Source organism: Hylaeus anthracinus, unplaced genomic scaffold (assembly GCF_026225885.1).
Source record: "Hylaeus anthracinus isolate JK02 unplaced genomic scaffold, UHH_iyHylAnth1.0_haploid 5, whole genome shotgun sequence".
Taxonomy (NCBI): Eukaryota; Metazoa; Arthropoda; class Insecta; order Hymenoptera; family Colletidae; genus Hylaeus; species Hylaeus anthracinus.
The window spans coordinates 7,494,751-7,522,624 of record NW_026535322.1 but is presented as its reverse complement, the minus strand read 5'-3'; the positions used below and the strand labels follow the sequence as shown (position 1 = coordinate 7,522,624).

General features: G+C 32.2%; 9 protein-coding genes across 14 annotated transcripts; 4 read left to right on the top strand and 5 right to left on the bottom strand.

Moving 5' to 3' along the window:
- Nucleotides 1–200: 200 nt before the first annotated feature.
- LOC128896106 (WASH complex subunit 5) lies at nucleotides 201–5,050 on the bottom strand. The gene is made up of 17 exons (XM_054159302.1): nucleotides 4,831–5,050; nucleotides 4,638–4,740; nucleotides 4,373–4,564; nucleotides 4,070–4,284; nucleotides 3,632–3,998; nucleotides 3,289–3,564; nucleotides 2,977–3,202; nucleotides 2,656–2,891; nucleotides 2,318–2,569; nucleotides 2,062–2,244; nucleotides 1,859–1,975; nucleotides 1,615–1,787; nucleotides 1,214–1,476; nucleotides 963–1,146; nucleotides 657–877; nucleotides 433–586; nucleotides 201–367 (listed from the first exon to the last, which is right to left on the bottom strand). Exons 1-17 carry the CDS (start codon nucleotides 4,950–4,952, stop codon nucleotides 214–216), a joined length of 3,438 nt encoding a protein of 1,145 aa, XP_054015277.1. The 5' UTR covers nucleotides 4,953–5,050; the 3' UTR covers nucleotides 201–213.
- A 136-nt stretch (nucleotides 5,051–5,186) lies between these two features.
- On the top strand, nucleotides 5,187–8,282 carry LOC128896107 (glycosylphosphatidylinositol anchor attachment 1 protein). The gene is made up of 10 exons (XM_054159303.1): nucleotides 5,187–5,546; nucleotides 5,672–5,889; nucleotides 5,979–6,135; nucleotides 6,234–6,442; nucleotides 6,539–6,756; nucleotides 6,859–7,046; nucleotides 7,136–7,263; nucleotides 7,390–7,586; nucleotides 7,660–7,827; nucleotides 7,976–8,282. Exons 1-10 carry the CDS (start codon nucleotides 5,405–5,407, stop codon nucleotides 8,250–8,252), a joined length of 1,902 nt encoding a protein of 633 aa, XP_054015278.1. The 5' UTR covers nucleotides 5,187–5,404; the 3' UTR covers nucleotides 8,253–8,282.
- Nucleotides 8,283–8,936: 654 nt separating this feature from the next.
- Nucleotides 8,937–10,465, top strand: LOC128896054 (uncharacterized). 2 transcript variants are annotated; one of them, XM_054159196.1, is made up of 4 exons: nucleotides 8,937–9,286; nucleotides 9,608–9,870; nucleotides 9,958–10,100; nucleotides 10,223–10,465. In XM_054159196.1, exons 1-4 carry the CDS (start codon nucleotides 9,264–9,266, stop codon nucleotides 10,367–10,369), a joined length of 576 nt encoding a protein of 191 aa, XP_054015171.1. In that variant the 5' UTR covers nucleotides 8,937–9,263; the 3' UTR covers nucleotides 10,370–10,465. The 2 variants fall into 2 exon arrangements, with proteins under 2 accessions (XP_054015171.1, XP_054015170.1); XM_054159195.1 differs by having other exon boundaries at nucleotides 8,938–9,477.
- Nucleotides 10,466–10,714: 249 nt separating this feature from the next.
- LOC128896053 (uncharacterized) lies at nucleotides 10,715–13,873 on the bottom strand. The gene is made up of 7 exons (XM_054159194.1): nucleotides 13,644–13,873; nucleotides 13,527–13,552; nucleotides 12,324–12,417; nucleotides 11,989–12,216; nucleotides 11,701–11,915; nucleotides 11,368–11,631; nucleotides 10,715–11,286 (listed from the first exon to the last, which is right to left on the bottom strand). The coding sequence occupies exons 4-7, from the start codon at nucleotides 12,124–12,126 to the stop codon at nucleotides 11,028–11,030; spliced, it is 876 nt and encodes a 291-aa protein (XP_054015169.1). The 5' UTR covers nucleotides 12,127–12,216; nucleotides 12,324–12,417; nucleotides 13,527–13,552; nucleotides 13,644–13,873; the 3' UTR covers nucleotides 10,715–11,027.
- Nucleotides 13,874–14,351: 478 nt separating this feature from the next.
- LOC128896055 (microtubule nucleation factor SSNA1-like) lies at nucleotides 14,352–16,061 on the top strand. Its single transcript, XM_054159197.1, has 3 exons — nucleotides 14,352–15,178; nucleotides 15,285–15,484; nucleotides 15,550–16,061. The coding sequence occupies exons 1-3, from the start codon at nucleotides 15,127–15,129 to the stop codon at nucleotides 15,655–15,657; spliced, it is 360 nt and encodes a 119-aa protein (XP_054015172.1). The 5' UTR covers nucleotides 14,352–15,126; the 3' UTR covers nucleotides 15,658–16,061.
- Nucleotides 15,795–18,518, bottom strand: LOC128896052 (beta-1,3-galactosyltransferase brn). 2 transcript variants are annotated; one of them, XM_054159192.1, is made up of 3 exons: nucleotides 18,071–18,250; nucleotides 17,905–17,986; nucleotides 15,795–17,834 (listed from the first exon to the last, which is right to left on the bottom strand). In XM_054159192.1, the coding sequence occupies exon 3, from the start codon at nucleotides 17,780–17,782 to the stop codon at nucleotides 16,373–16,375; it is 1,410 nt and encodes a 469-aa protein (XP_054015167.1). In that variant the 5' UTR covers nucleotides 17,783–17,834; nucleotides 17,905–17,986; nucleotides 18,071–18,250; the 3' UTR covers nucleotides 15,795–16,372. The 2 variants fall into 2 exon arrangements, with proteins under 2 accessions (XP_054015167.1, XP_054015168.1); XM_054159193.1 differs by lacking the exons at nucleotides 17,905–17,986; nucleotides 18,071–18,250 and adding an exon at nucleotides 18,277–18,518.
- Nucleotides 18,519–18,725: 207 nt separating this feature from the next.
- On the top strand, nucleotides 18,726–21,864 carry LOC128895962 (SUMO-activating enzyme subunit 2). Its single transcript, XM_054159026.1, has 8 exons — nucleotides 18,726–18,977; nucleotides 19,169–19,323; nucleotides 19,394–19,681; nucleotides 19,759–19,826; nucleotides 19,902–20,120; nucleotides 20,199–20,456; nucleotides 20,538–21,121; nucleotides 21,224–21,864. The coding sequence occupies exons 1-8, from the start codon at nucleotides 18,834–18,836 to the stop codon at nucleotides 21,509–21,511; spliced, it is 2,004 nt and encodes a 667-aa protein (XP_054015001.1). The 5' UTR covers nucleotides 18,726–18,833; the 3' UTR covers nucleotides 21,512–21,864.
- A 37-nt stretch (nucleotides 21,865–21,901) lies between these two features.
- LOC128895964 (carbohydrate sulfotransferase 11-like) lies at nucleotides 21,902–23,324 on the bottom strand. The gene is made up of 5 exons (XM_054159031.1): nucleotides 23,025–23,324; nucleotides 22,765–22,961; nucleotides 22,584–22,703; nucleotides 22,365–22,508; nucleotides 21,902–22,288 (listed from the first exon to the last, which is right to left on the bottom strand). The coding sequence occupies exons 1-5, from the start codon at nucleotides 23,271–23,273 to the stop codon at nucleotides 21,910–21,912; spliced, it is 1,089 nt and encodes a 362-aa protein (XP_054015006.1). The 5' UTR covers nucleotides 23,274–23,324; the 3' UTR covers nucleotides 21,902–21,909.
- A 248-nt stretch (nucleotides 23,325–23,572) lies between these two features.
- Nucleotides 23,573–27,864, bottom strand: LOC128895963 (YTH domain-containing protein 1). Of its 4 annotated transcripts, none has more exons than XM_054159030.1 (6): nucleotides 27,846–27,864; nucleotides 25,964–26,450; nucleotides 25,563–25,779; nucleotides 25,281–25,485; nucleotides 24,877–25,153; nucleotides 23,573–24,802 (listed from the first exon to the last, which is right to left on the bottom strand). In XM_054159030.1, exons 2-6 carry the CDS (start codon nucleotides 26,413–26,415, stop codon nucleotides 24,475–24,477), a joined length of 1,479 nt encoding a protein of 492 aa, XP_054015005.1. In that variant the 5' UTR covers nucleotides 26,416–26,450; nucleotides 27,846–27,864; the 3' UTR covers nucleotides 23,573–24,474. The 4 variants fall into 4 exon arrangements, with proteins under 4 accessions (XP_054015005.1, XP_054015002.1, XP_054015004.1 ...); XM_054159027.1 differs by lacking the exon at nucleotides 27,846–27,864 and adding an exon at nucleotides 26,547–27,832; XM_054159029.1 differs by lacking the exon at nucleotides 27,846–27,864 and adding an exon at nucleotides 27,304–27,832.
- Nucleotides 27,865–27,874: the final 10 nt, after the last annotated feature.

Here is a 27,874-nt window from a genome sequence, read left to right as displayed (position 1 = left end):
CATTTTAAGGAATAAATATAAATGTTTGTAGTAATAATAGAATTTTATTTCTTATGTTTAACAATTAACTTATATTATTAGTATATATACTGCGATACATGTATGTACAAAATATGCATATATATATGTACAAAATTGAGAATATTCTTTTACACTTCGATACAATGTAAAATGATTTTGTTCAAAGGATTATATAACGCTTGAAGTTTATGATTATTTAACAGTGGTTGCTTGGAGATGATCCATGATGATTATAGGAATTTCTTTAAGAATAAGCGATCGCGGTATACCAGAATATTTTGTAAATAATTCCAGAAAATGTAAAGTGTTCATTCCTTCGGAATCTCCGTCGCTTCCAGTTTTTGCGCTATAAGTAAAGTATCGATTAATGCACGTTGCAATGAAATTATATAGAGAATAATATCTCCGTACCTGTCTGGCGTTACACAGGAAAGAATATACGTAGAAAGATATTTAACGTAGCACATCATCGTAGAGAAAGCACACTGACGTAAAACGGTTTGTACTCCCGTTACGAATACTACAGCATCGAGAGGATCTTGAGATTTTTTACTTAAAAGACTTCCTACAATTAATTTTTACAAGTATCGTTACATTGTATACATTGAAATATTTAAATATGCGTATCGATTTACCTGTATTTTTGCAATAGTGTAACTTAGACAGTTGTGACACGGTAAGTAAAAATATAATGAGAGCGATATTGCTTATATTTGGCGATTTGATGTACACGTTATTATGAGGATTGCTTATACCAGCCCAATCTAATCTGACGCTAAGCTCGCGTAACAACTCGATTCTGTCAGCCTTAGTTTCATCGTTCTTGCCTTTCTTATCGATTTCGAATAAAATAGCTCTGCAAAACCATAGAAATATACGAACTAAGGAAATTTATATAATATAAAAAAAAAAAAATTGATCAAAATATTATTTAAACATACGTGTTTACAGTTTGAAGTGCTGCTTCCATATGTTTAGCTTCGAATTTGCAAGCGGTATTCAATTCGTATGCTATTTTTTTTTTAAGAAGCTGATAATGTCCGATTTTTAATACCCATTCGAGTAGTTGAGGGCAGAATTTATTAGTATAAGAACTAACAGAACTGTGAAGTTTTTGCATATTACCTAAACACATATACTAAATTTAGGTTGCTGAATTTATTAGAGAATATGCTAAATTGTAAAACAATACCTTTAGAACTGTCCATAGAATTTAATATTGCTTCAAAGCAATCGAGCGTAGACGTCCATGTTTTATTACGAATATTCTTTTCTATATAATGATTCATATTATCTAATTCGAAAGTGATATAAAATGAAATAAGTTTGTCTAGTCCTGTTAAACCAGGTGTACCTATTGCTTCTAATATCTTTGAAAAGATTTTATAATTTAATACTTCTGCTTGGGTTTTGAGATCATACCAGGCAAGAGAATGTTCGATATAAACAGTTGTCCTACAAATGTATAATTAAACATAAATAATAGTATTCATCCGTACACTGACTATTTATTTAACTTAAGGTCTTCTATGTGGATTATTATTACGACTGGATGTATAGTGAAGATACTTTTTTTTAGCAAAAGAAATTTACCTAGTATCAGTTATACGAGTAAGTTCGCGAGCAAGTCTACCAATGAACGTTACAGAATTACTATCCAATACGGATATATGTTTTTCTTCTTGAAAGTATCTCCACGATCTTTCTGGAGTCCAAGTAGAACCTGTACATTCTTCGTCCACTGCGTTATTTATAATATATGTTATCTACGAGTATTTAAAAGTACTTATACAAGTTATTATACAGAAGCTCGTTAAATATTCGCGGGTTTACTTACTTCTTCGTGCCACATTTTTAAGCTGTTAATATTTATGTAATCTTGAATGTATTGAAATGATTTACGGTAACCATCTATAATTGCAGCTAAATTATCAAGTTTTTGCGTTAAAGACGTCTAAAATAATGCAGTATTGACATAAGAAGTAATCTTTAAAAAAAAAAACACGATTATAGAGCGAACAATTTTAATCTAAGGCTTACTTTTGATTTAGGTTCGAAAACAAGACCGCTGTCCAAAGCTAAGGTAACTTTTTTTACGAGTTCTTGGCGTATACCATCTTCTAAAAGTCGATGAGAATCGACTCTCAATACTCCTAATGGAACACTTCTTAAAGACAGTACTCCTTTTGTAAATACCGACACGGCATATGTTAATTTAGCCATCTAAAAGAAACCATTGCGTTTACGTAGTAATAATAGGAAATTTATTCAAAGAGAAATCACAAGTGGAATATACCTTTAATCTGTCATCTAATTGTGCATATTCTTTCAATTTATCCTTTGGTAATTTCGTAGGGATTTCCTTGAAAGCATTGGTCTCAAGGTGTACTATCTGAGCAAGTAAACCAAACACAGTTTCGGGTATTATTTGCAAAACACGTCTTGCATATTTTTCTAATTCTCTGCTATAATATTGCGATACCGATGATAAATCTGCGCTCCGTGCTTGATTTACTCTTAATAAAGGAGTCTCCAAAGCCGAAGCCATCTAAAAACATGAGATATAAATGTTTAAAATAATTATAAACGTAATAAGTACTGGTGTATCAAGTTCGAGTAAAAGTTACAATTTACTTTTAAAAAGAGGGCTTTTAATTTTATTACAGTCGGAGGGCTTTCTTTTATACTAGCTTGCATTGTATCAATAAACGATTCCATTATGTTCCACGCGTAGCAACAATCCGTCACTATATTTAAACTAATCATAGTGTCTTCCGTTATACTTGCTGTTCGCAACATATTATGTAATATTTCACACGTATCTGCTAAATGCTGCGATATATGTAAATTAGTTTCCAACTGATGAAATTCTAAAAAAATTACAGATAAAATCATAACCCATCGTAGATTAATATAAAATCATTTTGTATGTATTGCGATTTATATCGTAGTTACTCTGCACTTGTTCTAAGGCCTGTAATAATTGTACTATTTTCCTTCCATCCTCTTGTTGCAATGAATCGATATGCTTGCTTATCGTTATAAACCACGAATGTAAATTTTGATTTCTTTCGATACCATCGAGAGATTTATTACCGCCAAATATTTGGGCAAGGTCTGTTATGCGTTCAACACATACCTCTTTATCTCTAAGCCATTTAGTTTCTTTGCCAAATAACAACTACAAATTAAAAAGTAAAGTTAATGAAATACGTTTTGTTAATCTTAAATGTGATCGCATAATACGGGATGTATTATTACACGTACATCTTTGTACAATTGTTTGACATCTTGTTCGATTTGGGCAGTACTTAACAATAACTGAAGACAATCAACTGTTGTATATTTGCTTTCGTTTACTACCAATTGCCTGAGCATACGTGAACGCTTTGAGTCTTCTAACGATATTGTTGGCATCGCGGTATGTAGAAGTATCCAATGTAACGTCACGTTACATTCCCTTACCAATTTTACCAACGATCCTATTGCACTTCCATCTAGAGTAACAGCTAATTGTACCTCTTCTATTTCAGATATTAATTTCTGAAATAAATTTTTAATACAGTTAATAACATAAATATTCTATTTTAAAAGGTGAACACATAATTACCTTCATTTTTTGACCATAATTTTGTGCGATTACTTTTACATTCGACGATTCGAGTCTATTATTGAGAGCCGTTCTCGCAGCCTTATATGGTAACCACCAATCGTATAAGTTTATTACTATCCCCATATAAATACTGATTACCCAGTTATCAGGGAAAAATCTATCGACTATTTCTCTCATATTAGCTGTATGCGTGTGTAACATTGTAGGCTTGAACGACAAAATTACAACCAACATTGATGCTTGAGTGGAAAAGGCAGCGCTACGATGTTCCGGATGTGGAAAGGCAAGACTTTGATTGTATATTTCATCTGAACGTAAACGACCAATAATTTGCTCTATCAAAGACTCGTTTATTGGTATTCTCCTGTAAAATAAATGTTTGTAAGTTTAAAAATGTTTAAATATTAAGAACATAAAATATTGTAAAGGACTCACTTAAAATAATCTTCAGGATAATTTGCAGGTCGCTTACTAGAAGTTTTAGAAAATCCTGTTGAACGAAGTAACGTACATATATCGTCGACGCGCGTAGAGGACGAACGTTGAGCATTGTACCGATCGTAAGATACGAGTAATCGTTCTCTTACGCATCCTTCGAAATAGTAATCCACCAATAATAACATAACTCCATATAAATATACAGCCTCGCACTATTAACATAAATATAAGTGTTGAATTTTGTAAAAAATTAAAAGTTCTAGAAATGTATTCTTATTTCTAATTAATTGTCCCATGTACCATTAATTGTCTTCCTTCTTCATTGAGCATGATCGAATCTATGGACTGATGAATATATATTCCATCTTCTAATTCATCAATGTAAAAATTCAAGTCTGTAACGTATTTGTGTATACTTTCAAAAGCTAAGTAAAACCTTGAAATTATATCGGAAAAATTATTTCTTAACTCCTCGTCTGTTTTTTGGAGAACCTATTAAAAGTACCAATTGAGATAAAAACAATGTATGTTTATTTATACATTCTTGTTACTTTCATCTACTTACCGGATCATTTTCTATTTTTTGCTCATAAACGCTAACTGATTTAAAGTATGTAAAATCAATTATGATCGATCCGTATTTTTGAACTAGTTGTTTGGAATCCAAGCTGTAAAGTAAAAGAAAATCAATATAAATTTCAAAACTACAATATAGTAAAAAACTATGAAAACATATAATATTCAAAGGTATAAATAACCTAAACACTGGCGGTACATAATCCTTCAATCTCATAAATTCAGCTATAATAGCATTTCCACGAGACACTAAACGCAATAAATTTTGGCCGCAAGTATTGTTAGCTGCCAAGAAATCGCCCATTTTTTAGCTGTATTTATTAGTATTTACTTCAGTAATGACAACTGGTAAGAAATCAACATTGCAATTAGGGGAGGGGCACTTTGATCAGTGATGCCAGGGATGGTTCATGGAAGGTGGAACGTGGAAGCATCAAAGGGAAGCAGTTGTTTTGATCTGGGCTCTGTAGTTTTTAAGTCGTCCCTGTCTCAGATAGTTAGAAGATGCATGCGCATTCAAAATCAGGACCTGAAAAACGCCGAAATTTTGGCCCCCTGCATATGATGTATCATATATGTCTCTTGATGTCGTTCAATTATCATTGTCAGTTTATAACTGAACTATATAATATGTGTAGTTGTGTACTTAGGAGCGCTTAGATTAGGAGTGCTCTGATAAGACGTATCCAATTCTCTTTTATATAACAATACAAATTCGATACCACGAGATTCGCATGTGTAGGACAAGGGGTTGAAATGGGTTTGTTGACAGATCCTAGAGCTGGACCTGGAAAAGTAATAAAACTATTGTTAAAATGGGAACGACCGCTGTGTTTTCTTCTTTATATCAGTGGAATTGCTTGGATATTACTTCTTGCTTTACCGACGTTTAATGACAGTAGGTGTTTCATTCATGTGTCGTTTCAAAAGAGAATGCTAGGTTATGTTTTTATTTAAGATATTTGTAAAGATGTAATAAAGTAAGTCCAAATAATATTCGTACATTATTGTTTTTTATTTCAGATACATATTTCTCTGAAAATGCATTGTTACCAGGATTGGTTACGAAAGAAAGTAACTTGGAACAGACATCGAAACAATATTATCTAGAATTAATTCACGAAATGAAACGCTATCCGGATGCAATGCCGTACGCGTGGCTGGCCGCTAAATTAAATCAACTTCAATTAGATGTTTTTGTACACAATTTCTCGTTAATATATCCTTTCCAAGAACAACGGGTAAATATACATTTTTTTAAATACTTTGTCACTGAAAAGTCGTCTAAATATTTATATTCGTAGTTGTGTAATAACATGTATTTCTTTAGTATACAGGGCAAAATATATATGGAATCATAAGAGCTCCAAGAGCGGCTAGTACAGAAGCGATTATAGTTAGTGTCCCCTTCAGACCAGTTTACAGTATTTATTTGGACACTGCTCCTTCTGTTGCTCTTCTTCTTGCATTTGCAAAATTCTGTAGGAGTAAGTGTTTCATTAATTCTTTATACAGAAATATTGTACATATTTAAATGATTATGTATATATTCATTTTATTGATACATCTTTTTGTTTGTTTCCAGGGCAGAAATACTGGGCAAAAGACATTATATTCTTAATTACAGAACATGAACAATTAGGAATTCAGGCATGGCTAGACGCGTACCATGGAGTTACGAGTGGTAATGAAGGTGTGCTAATATCTGGAGACCTTTCAGGTCGTGCTGGTTCCATTCAAGCAGCTATTAACTTAGAATTACATTCAATGAAGATTTCCTCTATTGATGTTAAGGTGTATCTTTATTTTTATTATGACATAACGAATTAAAAAAGCAAACATTAAATCAATTGATTATTCTTTGCTAATAATACTTCAATACTTTTCTAGGTAGAAGGATTAAATGGACAACTACCGAACCTAGACCTTTTTAATTTAGCGCAAAATATGATTGCTAAAGGAGGAATTAGACAAACGTTTCAAAGACGTTTCGATATTAAATATAAAGATAAATTTAAAAATTGGTGGTATCATTTTAATACGCTTCTGATGATGATTGCGACTCAGGCTACTGGAGTTCCAACAGGAAATCATGGACTCTTTCATAGGTATAAATGTATTGCATTTTCAGAAAAATGTTAATAGTTTAGAGGTTGTAGTTGTCATATTTAATATAATTTAATATTTTCCTGTAAATGGTATCACTAAAGGTTCGGTATAGAAGCGATCACTTTGGAAGGTTTCGAGAAACCTGGACAACAAAATTCCGATGAAAATTTTTATCAAGTAGGTCGTATAGTAGAGAGTATAATACGATCGCTAAACAATTTACTAGAACGCTTTCATCAGTCTTACTTTTTTTATCTACTTCCATCGACTGATACTTATATTTCTATTGGTAAGTGTAGATCTATGTATTCACATCGTTTATATTTATTTATATTACAGATCCGAATTTTATACACTTGATAATTATGATCATTTCAGGGCTCTATATAAGATCCCTAGTATTAATTATTGCCATAGTATTTATTAAAGCATTTTCCATGTGGCAGAGGCTACAAGTATCCACTTCTATAGAAAATAAAAAAAGTACTACTTCAAAGCAATCAAAGGTTTGTTATTTTCGTTACGTTTATACCGTGTCGCATACTTTTATATTAACGTTTATTCTGAATAGTACTTTAAGTTTTATCGAATAGATGCTGAAAGCTTTGGCATTAATATAGTATATTTTATAGAAAGATGGATTCGATATTGGAACTATAACTTCAGAGATATTGTGGGCACACATTTGTGGAGTTGTAATCGCATCGTCTCCTCATGCGTTAACTTACATTGGTAGTAAATTATGGAATCTTCGTACAGAAGATTCTATATATTTTGGCTTTGCAGCTATAACTGTTTTAACAGTAATGTTGCCACTTTATTCGAGAAGGTAATTTTGGCGATTATAACATTAATTCAACGATGTGATAATGTCGCCTTAAATAAATTTTCATTTTTTGTAGGAAAATGAAGTTTAAAAATGCAGCTTTAATTTGTGTAATCGCGTCAGTAGAACTGGCCACTGTATTAATGTGTTTAGCGATGCACAATTTTTCGTTAGCGCTTGTCGCTGCTGTAGTTTATGCGCCTGCTATTCTGCCGATAACACCAAAACAAAATTCTACCAGCAAGTAAGCTATTCTCCTTTAAGCAAGTAATATTTTTTTATGCACAATAAGGTATCCTTACTTTATACTTGCGCGCATTATTATCAAGTTACGTGCAATTAAAGCTTTACTTTTCATCACTTTCAGAATTTAACATACGTTTATGTTCCAGATTTCGCAGCGTAATCTCTTTTCTATGGATTCTTCTACATCCATTCGTGACATCAAGCGTTCTCATAATGTGTTACACATATATCAATTTTACTACCGAGCCTTTTCTCTCAATCCTGTTTAGGGGATATCGTGCCATAAAGCAAGCATACGTTTTTAGTATTATGGATTCAATGATATACGGAAATTGGTTCTACAATGTAACAATTTCTATGATGCTTCCTATTTGGCTTTTGTTTTGGAATATTTTGTGTTCAGATAGTGTAATACATTCTTAATACAAGTAAACTAATTTTGTTGGAACAATAGCAACCGCGTCGATTATTTATTTACACATGTTCTTCCTTGTTCACCTAAGCTCTTCTGTATTAAATTTACTGTGGTCTACTCAATGTACGTATATATCTGTAGTCAGTATTCTTTTTAGTTTTATTATTAACTAGCCTTCCTTTTAAGCTTTTAAACTATCACAGCTTCTCTTGCGAGTTCCCGCTATTTTTGCTCAAATAAATAGCCATCTAGCGGTGAATATACCGAACTAATTATCGGAGTATGGTCAGCGCCTCTCTCGGGAAAACGCTCAAGTTTGTCCTCGATTAGTTCCTCTTTTCATTGTTAGATGGCGCCATTAAATTGTTATTTACCGACAGGTGTCGATATATTACCATAATAAGGTAAATGCAGAATAAAGTAACGCCATCTAGCACTGAAAAAAGGAACTATTGAGGACAAACTTGAGCGTTTTCCCGAGAGAGGCGCTGACCAAACTCCGAAATTAGTTCGGAAGTTCGCCGCAAGATAGCGCCACTGATCTGGCGGGACATTTGAATTTCCTTTTATTTAATTAAATTATTGAATTAAGTTATTGAATAAATGAAGTTTGCAATGCTATAATAATATGTTTATGTAAGTAGGTACTTATATATTTTATAGAAATAATGTCCCATTAGTCGACAGTAAGACAGTGTCATACTGAGACGTTGAACTATACAAATATTTCTAAACTATAGTGTGCTATAGTAGTAGCACGTGGTTTCATCAAGTTTCTTCATTGTTTCATTCGATTTTAGCAAATTTTGGTGACTGAGGTGGAATCAGGTGGAATGAGGTTGCTGAGCTGATGTCTGAGGTCCACCAAGGTCCACTTGTTAGAGTTGCTAAGAGTCTCAAGTCTGAGCTAATCTGCGTTTTTACGAGCATTTCTTTTTAGTCTTACTTACCCTCATCCAGACTTGCTCAGACTAATCCAGTGATGCAGTCTAACCTATCAGACCTAACCACACCAGCTGATGCCGGAGAATAATATAGTCGAGTATAGTATTTATAGATTGTAACAATGTTTAATCATTTGTGTTTGAAGAATGCTGTTGTACGCGCCGATGTAATTAGTAAATTGGCATTCTTTTACCGGCCTTTAGCAAAGAATTCTAAATCAAAAGCTCCTGTATTTTGTAAATCGTATCATTCTTCACCTAACTGTGCACTTAAAGCAAGAAGTACAAGGTACTGTACAGTATTGCATAGTTTGTATAAGAAGTTTGCTTCCTTAGACAAATAGTAATCCGTAAAATTCTTGTATAAACGATTTTCGACGTGTTTTAAAAACATCAACGTTTGTTTTTATGATATTCAGGGACTCGACTAACCAACGGGATCTGGATATATTTCATGTAAATACAAATGTGCAGAATAATGTAATACTGTTTAGATCTAAATCTACCATAGCTACCAATATATTGCGATGTGTCACATTCGGATGGTCTTTTGGCTCAATGATGCTCGCATATTACACAGTTGATATAAAAGCATTGTTGACATGGACGAACGGTGTATTGTGGAAAGAAGTTAAACAGGCAATTAAAGACAATATATTCTACATTATAAATATGCTAATAGGTAATAGTATACATTCACAATTAATTTTCATAGTATGCACATAGGTAACAATACGACTTTATTTCAAATTTATATTTTTATATTTAGGACCTATCACTGCTATTATGTCGCATTTGATAATTCGACGATTTATAAGGTGTATCATTTTACACAAAGGAGGCAAATACGTAACTCTAACTACTCATCATTTATTGAAAAAGGAAAGAATTTTAACAATTCCTGTGGAAGAGGTAACCAATAGTTGTAGTAAATTCAGTTAGCTTACATGTTCTTTTTTGTTCTTTGTACTCTTGTAATTTTATTTAAAAGACTTATTTCATCAGAGATTAGTAGTTTCTTTATTATTTTTAAGATAAAAGTTAATACTGTGATAAAAAGGAACACTTACACATCATTGAAAATTCGTGGCAAATGGTTTTATTTCATAATGGAAACCGATGGAACATTTTACAACCAACAACTGTTTAATAACACAATTGGACTTGCGAAAACGTGGTAAAGTAATACGCAAATTACGATAATAATAATGTATTGATAAATTATTTTGTGTTTGTTTATAACTTGATAAATAAAATACAGTTATTCGATACACAAAGATTGAAATATTGTAAAATAATTGTAAGGCTAGGACTTTCACTTGTTAATCTTTTAATTCATTATATAGAAAATATGTACAGTTAAAGAATTTGTAATTTATATCCGTATCTGTATCAAATAAATAACTAAGCGTTTTATACAAAATATAATTTTGGTCTGTGGTTGGTGAAATATGTTATTAGCATTGATATTAATAGAATGTAACTTTTTTCTTTAAATAAGCTTTATTAAAATTAGTTCATTTCTTGTTATTTTGTATAAAAAAAGATTTATTTCTCGTTTTATGTCAATTTATTTACTTTTTATATTATCTTCTATTTTTGTTATGCGTGATAACAAGAAGATACGCGTTATTAAAGAGGATCAAAATTTTCTATGTTAAAAAAAATTAAATAAACCAATTTAAACACTGATTATTTGGCTATTTTATAATGATTAATTTTTCATAACACAAATTAATATTTACCATTAACGTAACTTCTTTTGTCTCGAAGTTTTTTAATTTGTTACACTTATCTGATAATTAACGTCAAAACATATTGAATATAATAGTATTATCGTTAGTATCTTTGACGATCGTAATATTTATTCGAATATTTGCTTAAACGATCACTGTATCCGTCATCTTGATACTTATCTTCAGCTTTGTAATACACTTCGGGTGCCGAACCTACGTGTCCTTGCCAATATTTCGTCCAATAAAGATCTTCTGGATTAATGTCGTGCGGGTGCTTTGCATTTCTAAATACATGTACACAGTATAGAAGACTTCCCATCAGAGTTAAAAATCCAAATACAAGAAACACTATTCCTAAAATCCTGAAAGAAAATATAGAATAAACAAGGAGAAACTTTAGATGTTGTTTCCTTTTTAATTATTTTTGTTGACTATGTACTTACCAAACTATCAATGGTTGGAAAAATTGAATAACTATAACAAAACCTAACGTAACAAGAATTAAACCAAGATTGAGAAGTAACATAAGGCAGCAAATTCCCTTGGTATTTGGACAAAATGGATTAGGTGTCGACATAGTTTCGATAATAATACCATCCTTTCTGGATGCGTGTGATTTTACTGACTTTGCAGAACCGTAGCTACAGTGACTAGGTGCCCGATGACCCAGTCTCGAACTTGGAGTTAGACTGTGATGCGATGCATGACTGTTGATTAAATAACAGCGATTAATACATAATGTTGTATAAGTAATGTTACAGTGTTATATTTACAACCTTATGTCTGATGTTGCTCTGTACGCAGCACTCGTAACGTACACATCTGATCCATTGTCGCATATGCTACCGTGTGAAGCGCTCTTATTGAGAGGATGAAGACTGTGCCTAGAAGATCCAGATAATACAGAAACACGGCTGTTAGGTGTGCTTCGTGATCGTCTTCCTTCTTCTTTTTCATATTTCTCGGGTCGGTCTTTTTTCAGTGCTTTTACCTATGGAATGTAAACATACATAATGTGTACAACAAGTTTTTACTGTTATGTTACTCATATAATTGCAAACTACCATTGTAGTATGGTCTGCGGATACAATATATTCGGATACTGTATGCTCCGACGGAGCATGATGACTCTCATCACCATCCGTTAAATAATCTCGATTTGTGCTAGCATGATATCCCATGTATCTTGAAGTATGAGTCATTCTGATACCTAAGTTGGTACAATTTCTTTGCAAAAATGTCAAGGTTGAAAATTAATTTATATCATGGTACCGCTGACATACATATTATAGCTGAAAGAAAAATCAATTAAAAATTATAGAAATGTAATAATGATATTGTTAAATATTTAAATAGCAAAACTAGCCATCTAAAATGTCGAGGTATCGACGAAACTTACTTAATAAATACTGATCGATGCAAAAGTACATTATTATTTATATCATAGACTTCAACGATTAATATTAATTTCAGATATAAATATCATTTATTGCCTGGAAAGAAAAATCATAATTTAATAAAAATAAGTTAATTTGTGTTCTGGTGGTATAATTTTTATTGGAAATGTAGTCTAACTGTGTTGTTAATACCGATAATTAGACTGCGGATGTTTATGCATTTATAAGGAATTCGAAAGAAACTAGAAAATGCATACAATATGCAACAACATAAAAGGATATCGAAAGTAATGCTCGTATTATAATATTCTCAGAGTAATATACTTTTTACTATTTAGGTTCAATAAGATAATACTAGTAGGATAATAGGTTCGATAGGATAGGATTCAATTAGCATAAGTAATATTTATCGTACAGGACGATGTCGTACGTCGAGTATAAATATTGTTTATTTATCAGGGTAAAAGTGTTGTTAAAGTTGATTTATTTTTTTTATTGATACGTGGGTAATGAAAATGGGAGTGGCATTCTTGGAAAATGAATTGTAAAACACGTAATTATAGAATCCTTCGTATGGTGTGTGCGTGTCGTCATACACTTGCGCCGGTAAAGAAATCCTAATTTAGTACCGTGATGTCATTTGACAAGGTCGCGTGCATCTTCGATCGGTAACAGAATTATTCCGTATGCAATTGTCACCCACGTTCTACATATTACCTGGGCATACATTTTCGATAAACGATATCGAAAGATAATCAAATTTTCTTTCCGTACGTACATAAACGAATTTAACAGACGACTCGAAAAAATGGTACCATCAAAATCACGTTTGTATATTTCGTTTAATTTTGATCGCAGCACAAGTGTTTCCTGATTCTTACAGATTCGTTAGAAAAGAATCTGTAAAATGTGTGTACTTATATATACAAATATATACAAAAACACGAAAAGGATAAAGACTGAAAATTTTACTTGCGCAAGCGCCATAAGTTGTGTCAACTTGCTATCAAACGCATATTGCTTTACGATACCTGTCATTTTTTCTTCGTTTCTTCAATGTATATACAATTAGAAGAAAATTTCGATCTAAATAGTAAAGATAGATACACGGGAGGAGGGGGATAAGACGATAAAAAAATTCTCAATATTATCACAGATATTAACGGATGGTACAAATAATAATATTAATCTCGAAATCGTCATACCTGAAACATATCCATGTTGCAGTAGTCTGTAAAAATTAAATTTGATCGGTAAGCTATCGAACGTGATGTCGTAAAAATGTTTTACGAGTGGTTACGAGTTGTTGTTTATGCACTAACCGTACTTTTATCGTCGAAACGCGCTGGTCAAACGTATAACGATATCGGAACATATCGTTCGCTCGATTTTCCACGTATCGTTATTAACGGTATCCGAAACATTGTGTATTTCAACGAAACGCTACGCGTTTATGCTTGAAAAGATGCACGGGAAATCATCGCGAGCACTGTTCACGCGATATTGATTTATCTACGATCGATCGATCAATGTAGGTAGAGCACGACTGACACAGGTTTCTGTTGCTTTCACGCTTTCTGGCTGGAGCGAAGATTCCGAGCGAAAGGTGCATTTATTGTAGCTTGCCGGACGAAAGCACATCGTGAAGCCTTTAATAGGCAAGGTGAAGGAGCTGCATTGTTTTTCTCGTGCAATATTTTCTTGTTAGAGAAAACTTTATCCTCCGACTCTTTAATTGCTCGATACATAGTGGCAGATATGTATGTAACTCCACTACTGCATGGGTTTTATTTGATCTTTTCAAAGATTTATGCATTCATCTACCGATTAAAGATTCGATTAACCGTTAAATATAAAACAAATTGTACAATAGACATCAATTCAAAGATTCAATTAAATCTATGAGAAACTGTAGAAATGCGAAAATATAAAATATCAACGATAATATATATTTTATACCGTTTAAATTTAAAAGATAACACATTCTTTTATTTAAGTATCAATTCAATAGTAAGTATTAATGCTTACTATAATATCTGTATGATTTATAATTCGACGTTCCAACTAACGATTATTGTTCTTTCCTTGAAAATGATAATCGTTGTATTTATAACTATACTTTTTTTGTCATTTAAGCTACTTATTAGTCAAATTGCATTTCTTTGTAGTAGTTACGAAATAGTACTGGTTACTAAATCGAGATTAAAAATATTTATTGTTTCCAAACAAGCCTAACAATGTGTAGCCCTAACATCAACAAGTTACTATAGTAACTATAGTTACTCGACCGAATAAACATTCAATTATTAAAATAGAATAATTAGTATTCCTGATCGTTAACATGTTAACTATAGTTAATATTCGTTAATATTCGTTAATATTCAACTATTATCCTTATAAGGACGCCAGTTGAATATAAAATTTCTCTTTGTACGAATAAACAATGCTGATATTTTAATGATATCATAATCGAAACTGTGAAAGCATTATTTGTACGATAAATATGTTACTTGAATTCCAATCTTTTATCGGTGTACATTCCACGGATGTATTATAAATAAATTGCAATTGTGATTTTTAAATTCTAACGAACTGACTTTCGTACTGACAATTGCGCGTGCGTCGAAAGTAACTTTTTTTCTAATTGTAAGCTTCGCGGTAAAACTGAAAAGTTTGGTTACGTGCACGTTATCTGTTTGAAGTAAATTGTCGGTAAACTGTCAATAAATTGTTGTAGCGAATAAAAGTCTGTTTCTTTTCTCGTGGACACATTGCGATTATTATTTTGTGCATGGAGGGTTTGAAATGTCTCAGCACGGTGCTGCTTTACAGGCGTATAATCAAGAACTCGTCAAGTGTAAATAACTTTCTATATAACCTATAATTTATAATTATCGTTTGTGCAACGAGCAAGTGTAAATTTCGAATGTTATTAACACTATTTTTTTCTTTATTCTCTTTAGGCTTAGAAGAAATGAAATCGAACCGTACGGAATTGCAAGCACAAATTGAATCGCAAGAGGAAGAGAAAAATAATTTACAAAGAGAAATAGAATCATTGTCTTATAAATTAACGCGTTTAAACGATAGTTTAACTAGAAAGATAGCTGTTAGAAATGAATACGATAGAACTATTTCAGATACAGAAACAGCATATATAAAGGTACATTAATATTCGATTAACATAATTAATACGAATACTAAATATAAAATCCGATATTGTTACAGATCTTGGAGAGTTCGCAGCTTTTACTGAATATGATTAAAAGGGAAGCTTCCAATCTTGATCAATCGTTAGTGAAAGCAAATATGGAGAAACAACAATATCGACTATAATATGAATTTAAGAAATATAATTATTAAAGCCTTACATATGATTATAGGGATAAGACCAGTAACGCCAGTTTCATGAGTACAAAATTGTAAATATTTTACTGTTACAATAGAATGGTTTTAATTAAAGCAATGGTAACTTTTTACTTTTCGACAAAGTTTATAAATAAATAATATCTATAACATACATTGAATATTAAACTGAATATTTAACATGTATATTAGTATTGACTATAATAACTTCTCATAATATTAGATTTCTGCTTTGTCATTTCCATAAAACTATTCAAAAAACTGGAATCTACTATGTCTTGTTATGTACATAAAGACTGATTAATATATTTATGTCTATTTTAGATAGCAATTTATTTTCGAATGTATTTTACAATAAATTAATTTTATACAAAGGATATTAAGAATACCTCTATATACTTTTTCATTCACCTGCATTCTATTCATTTATATCTTGAGATCTATCGATTTAAAATTAACTCTTATTTAATCAATTTTATCTAGGTTGTATATACATTGCATTATCGTTATGTCTTCGTTTGTTATAAACTACGAAGAAAGACGTTATATTCCTTTGAACACGATAAGTAAACGTAGTTAATAAATATTATAATTAAACGCATCTAAGAATATATTGAACTTGATAATATAATTCTCGTTTTAAATATTTACTCGTATGGAAATAATGTTTACAAATAATATACATTTAAGCATTACCAAGTGCTTTTTGTTCGTTCCATACGTTAAGTAACTCGTTTGGATTTCCATATCCGTGAGATGATATTACGTATTTGTAATTAAATTTTGTATAATCTTTTTTATAAAAATGAAATTCTTCGCAATGAAAAGGTTCGATATCCGCTTTTTTCGCTACTAAGCCCAAATAGACGTCGTCGAATCTAAAATGTTTTGTATAAAAACTAGCATAGTACAGGTCTAAAAGGGCTTCTTTTGATAATATATATGCACCGGCTGTAACGTATGGTGGCCATAGATGGTAAGGGTACTCGCTAAGCGGAACATACCATTTAGAAGATTTATGACGATGAGGCGAAGATACAAATACAAACCCTGCGAATAACCTAACATCATCTGGAAGTTCAAAATCAAAAATCTGTCTTTTTCTTCTCTTTAAAGTAAATTCAGTTTTTACAGTTTCTGTCTCGTTAGACTGTATCTTTTTACTGTAATTTGTATATGTTTCTATAAAAGTATCGGTCTTAAGCACAGGAACTGTATTTGAAGTTTCATTACTTAAATCTTCTTTAAATTTATGAATTATATCCGTATTAAAGGTGTTTAAAGTTTTGTATATGAATGAATCCTTTTCATTCAAAATATCGGTACTCCTCTGCATACTTAAATTCTTATTATCCAATTCGTTTATTTCATTGGAATCTCCAATTTCCCTTTTATGAGCACCAAACTTTTTGTGTTCCTTCAGATAATCCGGATAGTTAGCTGGATTTCTTATGAATCTCAAAACATTTTTCACAGAAACATACATATCGTCGTCGACGAACATATAAAACTTTGAATTTGAGCAATATTTTACTAACCACTTGAAGCTCATCATAGTTTTAATGGTATTATTGTAGTATGAGTCCGCTGAACTCGCTTGTATAATATCTTTATATTTTGCAGCTTCTTTTTCTAGTTTTGTTTGAACTTCATCGTCATATGGATGTACACCTAACATGAAAATTGTTTTTGAAGGTACATCGAAGAATCTTTTTTCAAAACCCCAAGATTTTCTAATAGCGGATCTTCTCTCAAAATTTTCTATCGCAGATTTCACTATGTACACAACACGATAACTACTATATGCTGCATCTACGCATTTCTCTTTATTATTAAGTATAAACGTATAATTGTACTCATTTATAGGATCGACAGCAGGTTTTTCGTTATGTCGTAATGCATTTACAAATTCGTGTATATCGCCTTCATAGGGATAAACAAAATTTGAATCATACGTCACTTCGAGGAAATGTGTGAATGCTCCAAAAAAATCAAGCAATATGACAAGACTGATAAAAACACACACATATTTCAACTTGAGTTTTGTGACAAGTCGAAAGCTTCTTTGGAAACAAGGCCGTAATAAACAATACATTTTTGCACAGCAAAATATTACATAATTCTCGTTGTTTTAGTATGTACGATATCTGTAAAATAATATGTATTTACATTATTTTTTTAATAGGTATTCTAAGAGGTATGTAAACATGTGCTTACACAACTATCGTATAGGTATCATACTGATATCTTTCCTCTCTTGAAACGTTGTTTTAGATTGGATTCACAATTAAATATAGTGCTTAAGATTAAAATGTTTATTAGTTTCTTATTATGTTTATGTATATATCAATAGTATTTGTATCAATAATTAATTGATACGTACATGTACACAAATATATGTACATAAAAATACTGGCTCGAAACCATTATTTATTTATCGATTAAAATTTTGACAAATATTTAATAATGCAAATTTCAAACTTAATACGTGTTTTGACATTTTTTCCGTCCTCGGAAGTAAATTTACTCAAGTTTGCATTTACGTGTTACCAACCAAGCAATCGCAACGAATCTATTTGTTGCACTTACGAAATTTGTTATTTATAACGAAGACGAAATATAATAGCCATACAATAAATAAATCTAGTTATTATTGATAGTTTGTACAATTATACAGTAATTATTTTATTATACGAACTTTACGAACGATTCTTCACATTTTTATTTTTCCCGTATAAGAATTTCAAATGATATTTAAACGAACATATAATATGGCTTGATATGAAAATTCATTTTTCACATATTCTGAGAATTAAAAAATCGTAAGGAAAGCTTTTTGAACGAATGATAAGTTCGTAACATGATTGAACAAATAGTGTGGTAAAAATTTAGAGTAATGATTCTAGTCCAATGAGAATGAAACTTCCGAAATACAAAGAACCATTTAGTACTTGTAGCCCTCTAGTGGCGAATATAAAAAGCTTTCTCACACGTTATAAAGGTATGCCATCACTATGCGTACTTCCGTACTTCGGTTGTACTTCGTTCCAGGGTGCATTCAGGTGCATTCATAGGGAGGTGATACGAATGTGTATATCGTGTAGCGTCGTAGTTGAGATTACTGATTGTCGTGTTTAACCTGAAAAATGGCGGCCAATATCGACGGTGTGTTTAGTAAGAATTTACAGAATGAAATACTTCAGAGTAAAGTACTTATCGTGGGCGCTGGTGGTATCGGATGTGAGATATTAAAGAATCTCGTTATGACAGGATTTTCCGATATTGAAATTGTAAGTATGATCGCAATTCGGTGTGTTGGAGCATTGTTTGCAATTTGGAACCGGCATTCGTATTATTATGATCTCTTACCATACATTATTATATTACACTGAAAAAAACATCGAGACACGAACGAGTATTATTTTTATCGTATTAATTATACTTTAGTTGTACGAATAGTAAATAAACACGTTGTTTTCAGATCGATTTGGATACGATCGATGTTAGCAATTTAAATAGGCAATTTTTGTTTCAAAAGAAACATGTGGGAAAATCGAAAGCGGATGTTGCAAAAGAAACAGCATTGACGTTTAATCCAAATGCAAAAATAGTTCATTATCATGACAGTATTACATCGTAGGTATTTTCATTTTTTTTTAACATGGGTTCATTTTTCTTAGTCAATTATAATTCTTTATGTCTACAGTTCAGATTATGGGGTATCGTTTTTTAAGAAGTTCTCATTAGTTATGAACGCGCTTGATAATCGAGCAGCGAGAAATCACGTCAATAGAATGTGTTTAGCAGCAGATGTACCCTTAACAGAATCTGGCACTGCTGGTTACGAAGGTCAAGTGGAACTTATAAAGAAAGGAATGAGCCAATGTTACGAATGTACTCCGAAAGCTGCACAAAAGAGCTATCCTGGTTGTACAATTCGTAATACACCCAGTGAGCCTATCCACTGCATAGTTTGGGCAAAACATTTATTCAAGTAGGTTTTTTATAATTGGTATGTCTCTAGAAATGACTTATGACACACTGTACTAAAAATGTTCATATTTTATATAGTCAATTATTTGGCGAAGAAGATCCTGATCAAGATGTTTCTCCGGATACCGCTGATCCGGAAGCAGCAGGTAATAGTAACGTGTATCAAAAGCATTACAATGTTAGACACATATGTGCACGTGTTTAAAAATTATGATTTATAGATGCAGCAGGTGAAAGTGCTCTAAATTCTGAATCAAATGAAAAAGGAAATGTTAATAGAGTCTCCACTAAAGCTTGGGCACAATCATGTAATTATGATCCAGAAAAATTATTTACAAAATTATTTCACGATGATATAAAGTACTTGCTTAGTATGGATAATTTATGGAAGAAACGAAGGCCGCCTACTCCATTGAGTTGGAAAGGACTACCAGATGGAGGTTTGTAAGATAATTAAATTTAAAATTTCCGTTTAATTACAAATCTATATATTTTTATTATAATATATTGTGATAAAGTTCCAGGATGTAGTAAAGAAATCAATGAACCTGGCTTAAAAGATCAACAACGTTGGAGTATTTCTAAATGTGGCACAATATTTGCCAACTCAGTAAAAAGTTTAAGCAAAACTTTAAAAGCTTCTCAAAAAATGTCACCTAATAACCATCTTGTTTGGGATAAAGACGATCAAAGCGCAATGGACTTCGTCGCAGCGTGTGCCAATATAAGAGCTTACATTTTTGGTATACCTCAAAAAACAAGGTTCGATATAAAATGTAAGCGATCAATTACTATTTGTAGCATTCTAAAGATTAAGATTTTATTAGCGTTAAATTAATATTTACTGTTTTTTATAGCAATGGCAGGGAATATAATTCCAGCTATTGCAACTACGAATGCAATAATTGCTGGTATAGTTGTTTTTCACGCGTTTAGCATTCTTACGAATAATTTGAAAGGGTGTAAGTCCGTGTATTTGCGTTCAAAAATGAACCATCGTAATCAATTATTAGTACCAGAAAAGAATGTTAATCCGCCAAATCCAAAATGCTACGTATGCGCGCCTATGCCAGAAGCTGTACTAGCAGTTGATACATCTAAAATGAAAATCAAAGAATTAGATGAAGCGGTGCTGAAGGATAGGTTAAATATGATCGCTCCAGATGTTATGATAGATGGCACAGGAACTGTTGTCATTAGTAGCGAAGAAGGAGAAACGGAACAGAATAATGATAAACTTTTAGAAGACGTTGGAATCAAAGATGGTGTTAGACTTAAGGTCGATGATTTCCAACAAAATTATTCGCTAACTGTGACTGTAGTCTATAGAGAGCGACCAAACTTAAAAAGCGATAGTCCTGATTTCCTTATCCTAGCTGATGAGAAAGATCTTAAACCTAAAGAAGATGATTTGGTAAAACCATCTACATCGAATGGTCAGGTAAGCAAAACACATTTTTAGATACATTATGCAAATACAGAACCTATTTCCATTATGACAAATCCTTACAAATATTTCACGATCTTTTACTATTTGGTTTAGATGGAGTGTGAAACTGATGATGATATAATAATTGTTGATACCGTTACCGTTTTACCAGACGTGCCGAAGAAACGTAAAATTGAAGTTCCCGATGTTGCATCTCCCAAAAAAAGAAAATTGGAAGTTAACGATACAGATGATAACGATATATCTATAATTGAAAATGACGTGAATAATGACGCTACTGCTGATGATAAAAAATCCAAATCAAAATGTAAAATTGCCGAAGATGAAGATTGCTTCATTGTGTTTGATGATAATAAGCACTCGACTGGAGTTTCGCAGTGAGCAAACTAAATACAGACAGATACTACTCAAGAAACAAAAGAATCAGTATATTAATATCATCTAAAAATGTATGTTTATATAAATATGTACATACATACCAATTCCAGTAGGTGAGTTCTGTTCGTTCTTGTTTATAAATTTTCTTACAATTCAACCGATATAACAGTTCGTTGATAAAAAAGAAATGTGATTATTAATAAATAAGTTAAAGGTACGTGTGATGATATGCTACAAGAATGAATGTGTATCCATAGTAGTAAATTTATTTTAACTTTATAAATAATTATGAAAGTACATAGTATTACGTTTTAAACATGTCAGATTATAGAATGTACCTATACATTTTTGTATAAAAAGAAATAAATACTTTTTTCGTACCGCAAACTATAATACAAAACTTAAGTTTTTTTACTTGCACAAAATATATATCGATTTAAGTTGTAATTGTACATTTCAAAGTCTATTTTGTATTTTTCATATAATTTAAAAATCATATTTTGCGTTAAATTCGCAAGATATTTACATGTCGTATCGAAATCGGTATGTCCACCGTGTGTTTTTTCTAACTTTGGTAAATATATTGTAGTCTCATTCAGTCCAAATTTTGAAAAAATATAATTTATTTCCCTATACGTATAATCGTCCAGCTTTAAAACATAATTATATTGCATGTTACATACGCCACAGTGTGTATAGTATCGATCCCAATGAACATCTTCCTCGGAATTTTCCAAAAGCCATAAAGTAAACTCTTTAAATGTCGGTACTATTTTTAATCTTAAAAAAAAAACATTCGTATTAAAATCATTCTGAATTTAATTAAAATATTTTCGTTGCATTGTATTTATTGTACCTTTTACCGGCAGTAAATACTTTTCGCTGAAAATTAGCAGTCGTAGTATTCGAATGAAAAAGTTGAGGTCTTGTAAGGCGAAATATTTTTTTAGTATAAATCCAAGCTTGTGTGGTATGTTTCGAATTGTCTTCTAAACGATCTCTAAAATGCACGAAATATTTTTATTAACGAACAGCTGTGGTGTACTTGAAATGTATATTTAAAACGGAAAAATACCTATACGACGATACGAGCCTTTGAAAAGGATGTCGAACGACTAACAGTTTAAATGTTTTCGCATCATTCGCGATGCGATATAATTCCTCCATAGTCTTTGGTGCTAAAACGTCAACTTCTCTACGAATAATTTACGAATTAAACTATGAATTATATACGAGTAACGAAAGGTTATAATTACCTATAATAATTTCGTGCAACTCGACGATTTTTCATGTCTGAAAATAACTTAGTAAAACTCGTTGATGCTACTTTTCGAATCCAGCAGTACATTGATTTATGTGTAGAGTCGTATAAAAAATGTCTTTTTATTAAAAGAGTTTTCAAATTATATTTCGCGCAAGTATTTGAAATTTGTCGAAGTAACGTTGCACTTTCCTAATAAAAAATGTTATCAACGTTAAATATACATTTGAACGATTTAAGTGTTTAGTTGCTTACATGTAAATCTATAGATTGACCGTTCACTTCGTCGTGTTTTAAAAGTTTTATTTCTAAATTGGTAGGTCTCGTAGTTGCTCGAGATACCACTGAACATTTTTGCTTTGTCTGGTTATCTTTTGTTAAACGAATTGAATTTGACTGCTGCTGTAAATAGAAGCTTCTTTTTATGACCAATAAAACAGAACAAATCGCGATATATAAAATAATACACAAAGTGCACTTGATAAATTGCGTTTTGAATAACATAATTAAAACTGAATTGTGTATTCTGACAGTCGAGGCCTACGATTAAAATATCCGCCCGTGAATTGTCTGCGCGGGTGGAATGAAAGATAATATTTATCTCTTATTTCCATTTTTTCTTTCCCATAAAAATGAGGAAATAGTGGGCATATATCGGCTAGAAAGGTAGCTGGGAAAAAAAACACGAAACAAATATAATTATTCTGCACTTTATTACGAAACTGCGTCAAAAACATACTACATAAATCAACGATTTCGATACAAATACATGATGTTAGGCTGTTTCTGTAACTAAGCAATAGTGATTTAATAATTACTTGTAATTTATAAGTGACCTATATTGACGACTGTAACAAAAATATTCTCTTTTGAAATGAACAATTACAAATGTTTATACAAAATTTGTATTGCAGCAACTGGAAGAATTATTAATGATTTATTTTATAATGTATTGTATCGAAGTGCTGCAAAAGTATTTTTTTTTTTTTATTTATTTATTAGAATGGCATATGTTGAAATTGTATATATGTCTCTTCAAATTTGATTATGGAAATTCGAATATTAATACAAAAACACGATTACAGAAATAGTCACACTGATTCACAATTGAATGTTTATGTATATGTATATAAGCAAAACTATTTATACATGTAAGAATTACAAAAATATATAAATAATACTTATATCGTACGAGATAGAAAAACTTAACAAGAAAATAAATTCTACTGAATCGACAGTACAAATTATTCTTCTTCGTTGCTAAATGCAAATAATATAGGATTCGATCGATTGTGAATCATTGTGAAATTCGATTTTTTTTTTATCTCTCATATATTCGTTATTTACTTTCTTGTACTATGTATTACGTGAACAAAAAATTAATCGAATTAAGTATCCAATTTTCATTCATGATTATTACACATACAAAGCACTTTATATGCTTTTTAGTATGACACTTTTATTAAAACACGCATAGTGTTTCAATTACGTTAAAAGTTACACATTTCTTTAAATGTATACGTGTACATTTAAAAACTTTAAACTATTTTAATTTGTATCACTAATACAAAATAACTATGTGATTAAACATTTGTTGCATGATCGTAAGTGTTGCGATACCTTGAAAGCCCTGCATATGTGCAAAATATGTGCATGAATTGAAAAATGAAAGTATAAATGGATGAAAACGATATTAAAAAATGTCTTATCTACGATCCCTGTATCTGTGATGATCCCGCGAGGATCGATGATCGCTATGTCGGCTATGCCGACTAGCCGTTCTCCATAAAAATTCATCTACACTTCTTTCATAGCTGCGTTTTTCAAGTGCAGAAGCGGCTGCACTATAATCGGGTGGCAGTGGTAGTCCGTCGTAATACCTGGGTGGTGGCGGTGGCAGAGGTAGAGAATCATACGGATGAGGTGCAGCATAAGGAGGCAACGGAGGTAATTGATGTTGCATAGTACGCATGTAATCTGCTACGTATGCTTCAGCTGCCGCGGCTACACCTAATCCAGGACTACCGTATCCCCTACGAAATCCGTAATTACTAAAGATAAAGTATCAAAATTACGATAACGATACAATGTTAAACGTATACTGTACTTTGAATAAGGAGAATCGCCGCGATTGAACCAACTAGCATATCGATGATGATGATCCCTCGATGCTCTATGATCGTTCCCACCTAAGTGAGATCCCCTAGCTAAAGAAGCTAAACGAGATCTCGAGGTTAGGAAGAGTCTACGTCCCCTACCACCTCTCGATCGTAAAAACCTAGAACTGTTATTAACAGGTCTGTTGTCCCGATACGAACGAGACGATTTTGTGACATGTTTCGCTGCTTCCTTAGATTTTCTTAAAATTGGAGTCATTTCGATACCTACAAATATTTATCGTAAGTTATAGAACTAGGTACTTTTTTTTATCTACATATGAGCCATGTACGAGGCCTACACGAATGCTGAGCATGCACACTCTTTTCAAACAGACTTCGTATTCTAATTTACCTTCATCCTCTGGAAACAACCTGCATAATTCTTCTGCAACTCTAGGCTCGATTTCTTGCCCGTCTCGGCCAATTTTCACTTGCTTACCGTCATTCCATGGATTATACAAGTGTAACGTTGCCGTAAATGGCAATTCTTTCCTACATATCCAATCCACTTTAAATACACCACCTAAAGCTTTAGCCGATAAACCAGGAGGTAACACCTAAAATTCGTATATAGTTTCTTTGTAATGTCGTGTTAGACTTTCTAGAATTGCTTCTGTTAGACATGCACACAAACCCAGGAAATAGGTGCTCCATCTCTTCTAGACTCTGTGCAAAGTCGTGCAAACCCAGCAAATTTTCCTGATTCCTTTACAGAAAAAACAAGTAGAACATTCCTTGACTCCCTGTAAGCTTGATTTAAATTAGCTTCATTTTGGGGCAGCGTACTCCATACACCTTTGGCCTTGGAGAGCGTGACATTTTCGGCATTATTCGATTTGATGATGAAAAATCTGATAAAAAGAGCTTTGACATGTTCTTGATATTTACATTAATATGCTTACATAAATTTTTATAAGTATTTTTTGAAAGTGCCAGTTAATAGGTAACAAAACATAATTCGTATCGATTATACGTAGAAGATAAAAACTATACACATAAAAGACCATAATACTTGTATTTCAAAAAGCAGCCAACCTTGCATCCCTAAATAAGTAATTTAATTTTGTAGCATAATCGTAGCTCTTAGCTATTCCTTTGCTCTCCTTGGATCTTGCACGTTTTGTTTCTGGACTAGATGATTTAGAATCTCTCGACCTTCCACGTTTTCCCCTATTCTTCCGATTACGCTTGTTATCTCCGCGCGACGATTTCGTTGAAACGGAGCTTATACTGGGTTGACTAGAATCAGAATTCGAACTGCTAGATGAAACCTCGCTACGGGTATCGTACGTTTCATCGGCGGCAATTTTTAATTCGTCCACTATGTCATTTTCTCCGCAGCTCAAATTTAAGTTGTCCCCATCTGTATTATTGTCCATAATTTCACTTTTTATTTGACATTCACTTTCACTAAGGCTCAAAAGTATCTTGTTGTTTATCCCATCATCCAGGCTTTGCGTTTCTGGATTTTTCGGGTTTTCTCGCATGAAGCCAATGCAGTTCTGGTGCCTTTAAACCTTTTCTGAAACGCAAATATAAAAAAGGACTTACTAGATGGATATCCGGTATGCGGCGATACTCGTCCGAGAACAATATCATATTCGAACGGATCTCGTACATCTTACAACAATTACACGGTAGAAAATAATGCAGTAACATTTTTAGTATATAAGAAGAAAAGTTCAGAGGATCACATGTAAAATCCGATTTAACGTCACTGTAGTAAGAGATTGAAAAGTCCATTCGTTGAAAACTTTGACGTTAAGATTGTCCTTATGCTGTTTAATCGAAACATTTACAAGTTTCATAGAAGTTTCCTATATACGTCTACTATTTTCACAAAACTTAAGAGTGCTTCTTGCTGCAGGTAGATACAAGTTATGCCTAATAGCGCAAAAGTTTCTGTTTCTGTAGAAACAATGTTTAGCAAACAAAAACAACTTTTTTTTCCTCTCTTTTTAGAATGCTCGAGTATATACGTATGTCCATGTACTAATTAAAAATAAAGAATACGCTTTAAACCCCTGGTGGGTTTCCCTTTTTGTAATTTAACAGAGTGGAGTACACAATTCTTGTTGCTGTATGTAAAACGAGTAGCATTGTCAAACTTTGTGCATAAAAGTTTATGGGTAAAGTTTGTTACATGCTGATGGTTTGGTCTTGCTAAAGTATGCTGTTTGTGTTATTATTTTTTAGCCTGTTAATGTAGAAAGGCGAGAAGTCTTTGATGTTTTTATTCTGTTATGTTAGACGACACATCGAGCTCGTTTTACTTGACGTCTCTATGCAGTCTTTTGAAACGCGAAGGCTATGCCTAGAAAAGTCCGTTGTGAACAGTAATTTTTACTTAGCAATATCAGCACCACAAAACATACTCGAAACCATCGTTTCCGTGATTGATTTTATCAAAAAAGTTCATGGTTTTTGAAACATAAGTCCTTGATGTTAGGAAGCCCTTTTAGGCAGCTCGTACACACTTACGTGCACAATCGTTCTTCACTACACACTTCGCACCTCACGCAAGAATGCTCAATGATTACTATACAGGTTCAATAACTATTTCTATCATTTCCACACGAAATACACAGGAGACTCGCACAGGAAATTATGCTTTTTTTCCCATGAAAACACTGTAAGCACTCCTCACAGAAGCGTAAACCACAGCGTCCATTATGTGACGTGTTTTACGATTGATAGAAACGATCATAACCGAAAACCCCAGAGCGAAGTTTTTGGGCCAACGCTAACCAAAAAATCCTTGTTGTTATTTCTTTTTTTATTCTGTCTATTTCAGAAAAGTCTATTTATTAAATATACGCGAAAGGATAAATTTTAGTTTAGATAATAAATGTTTTCAAGCGTCGCGAGTTCTACCCCTGTTACATTATCGTAGTATTCGTTACATCGCGTTACATACTTGGTCGATACGATCGTAACGTATCCAAA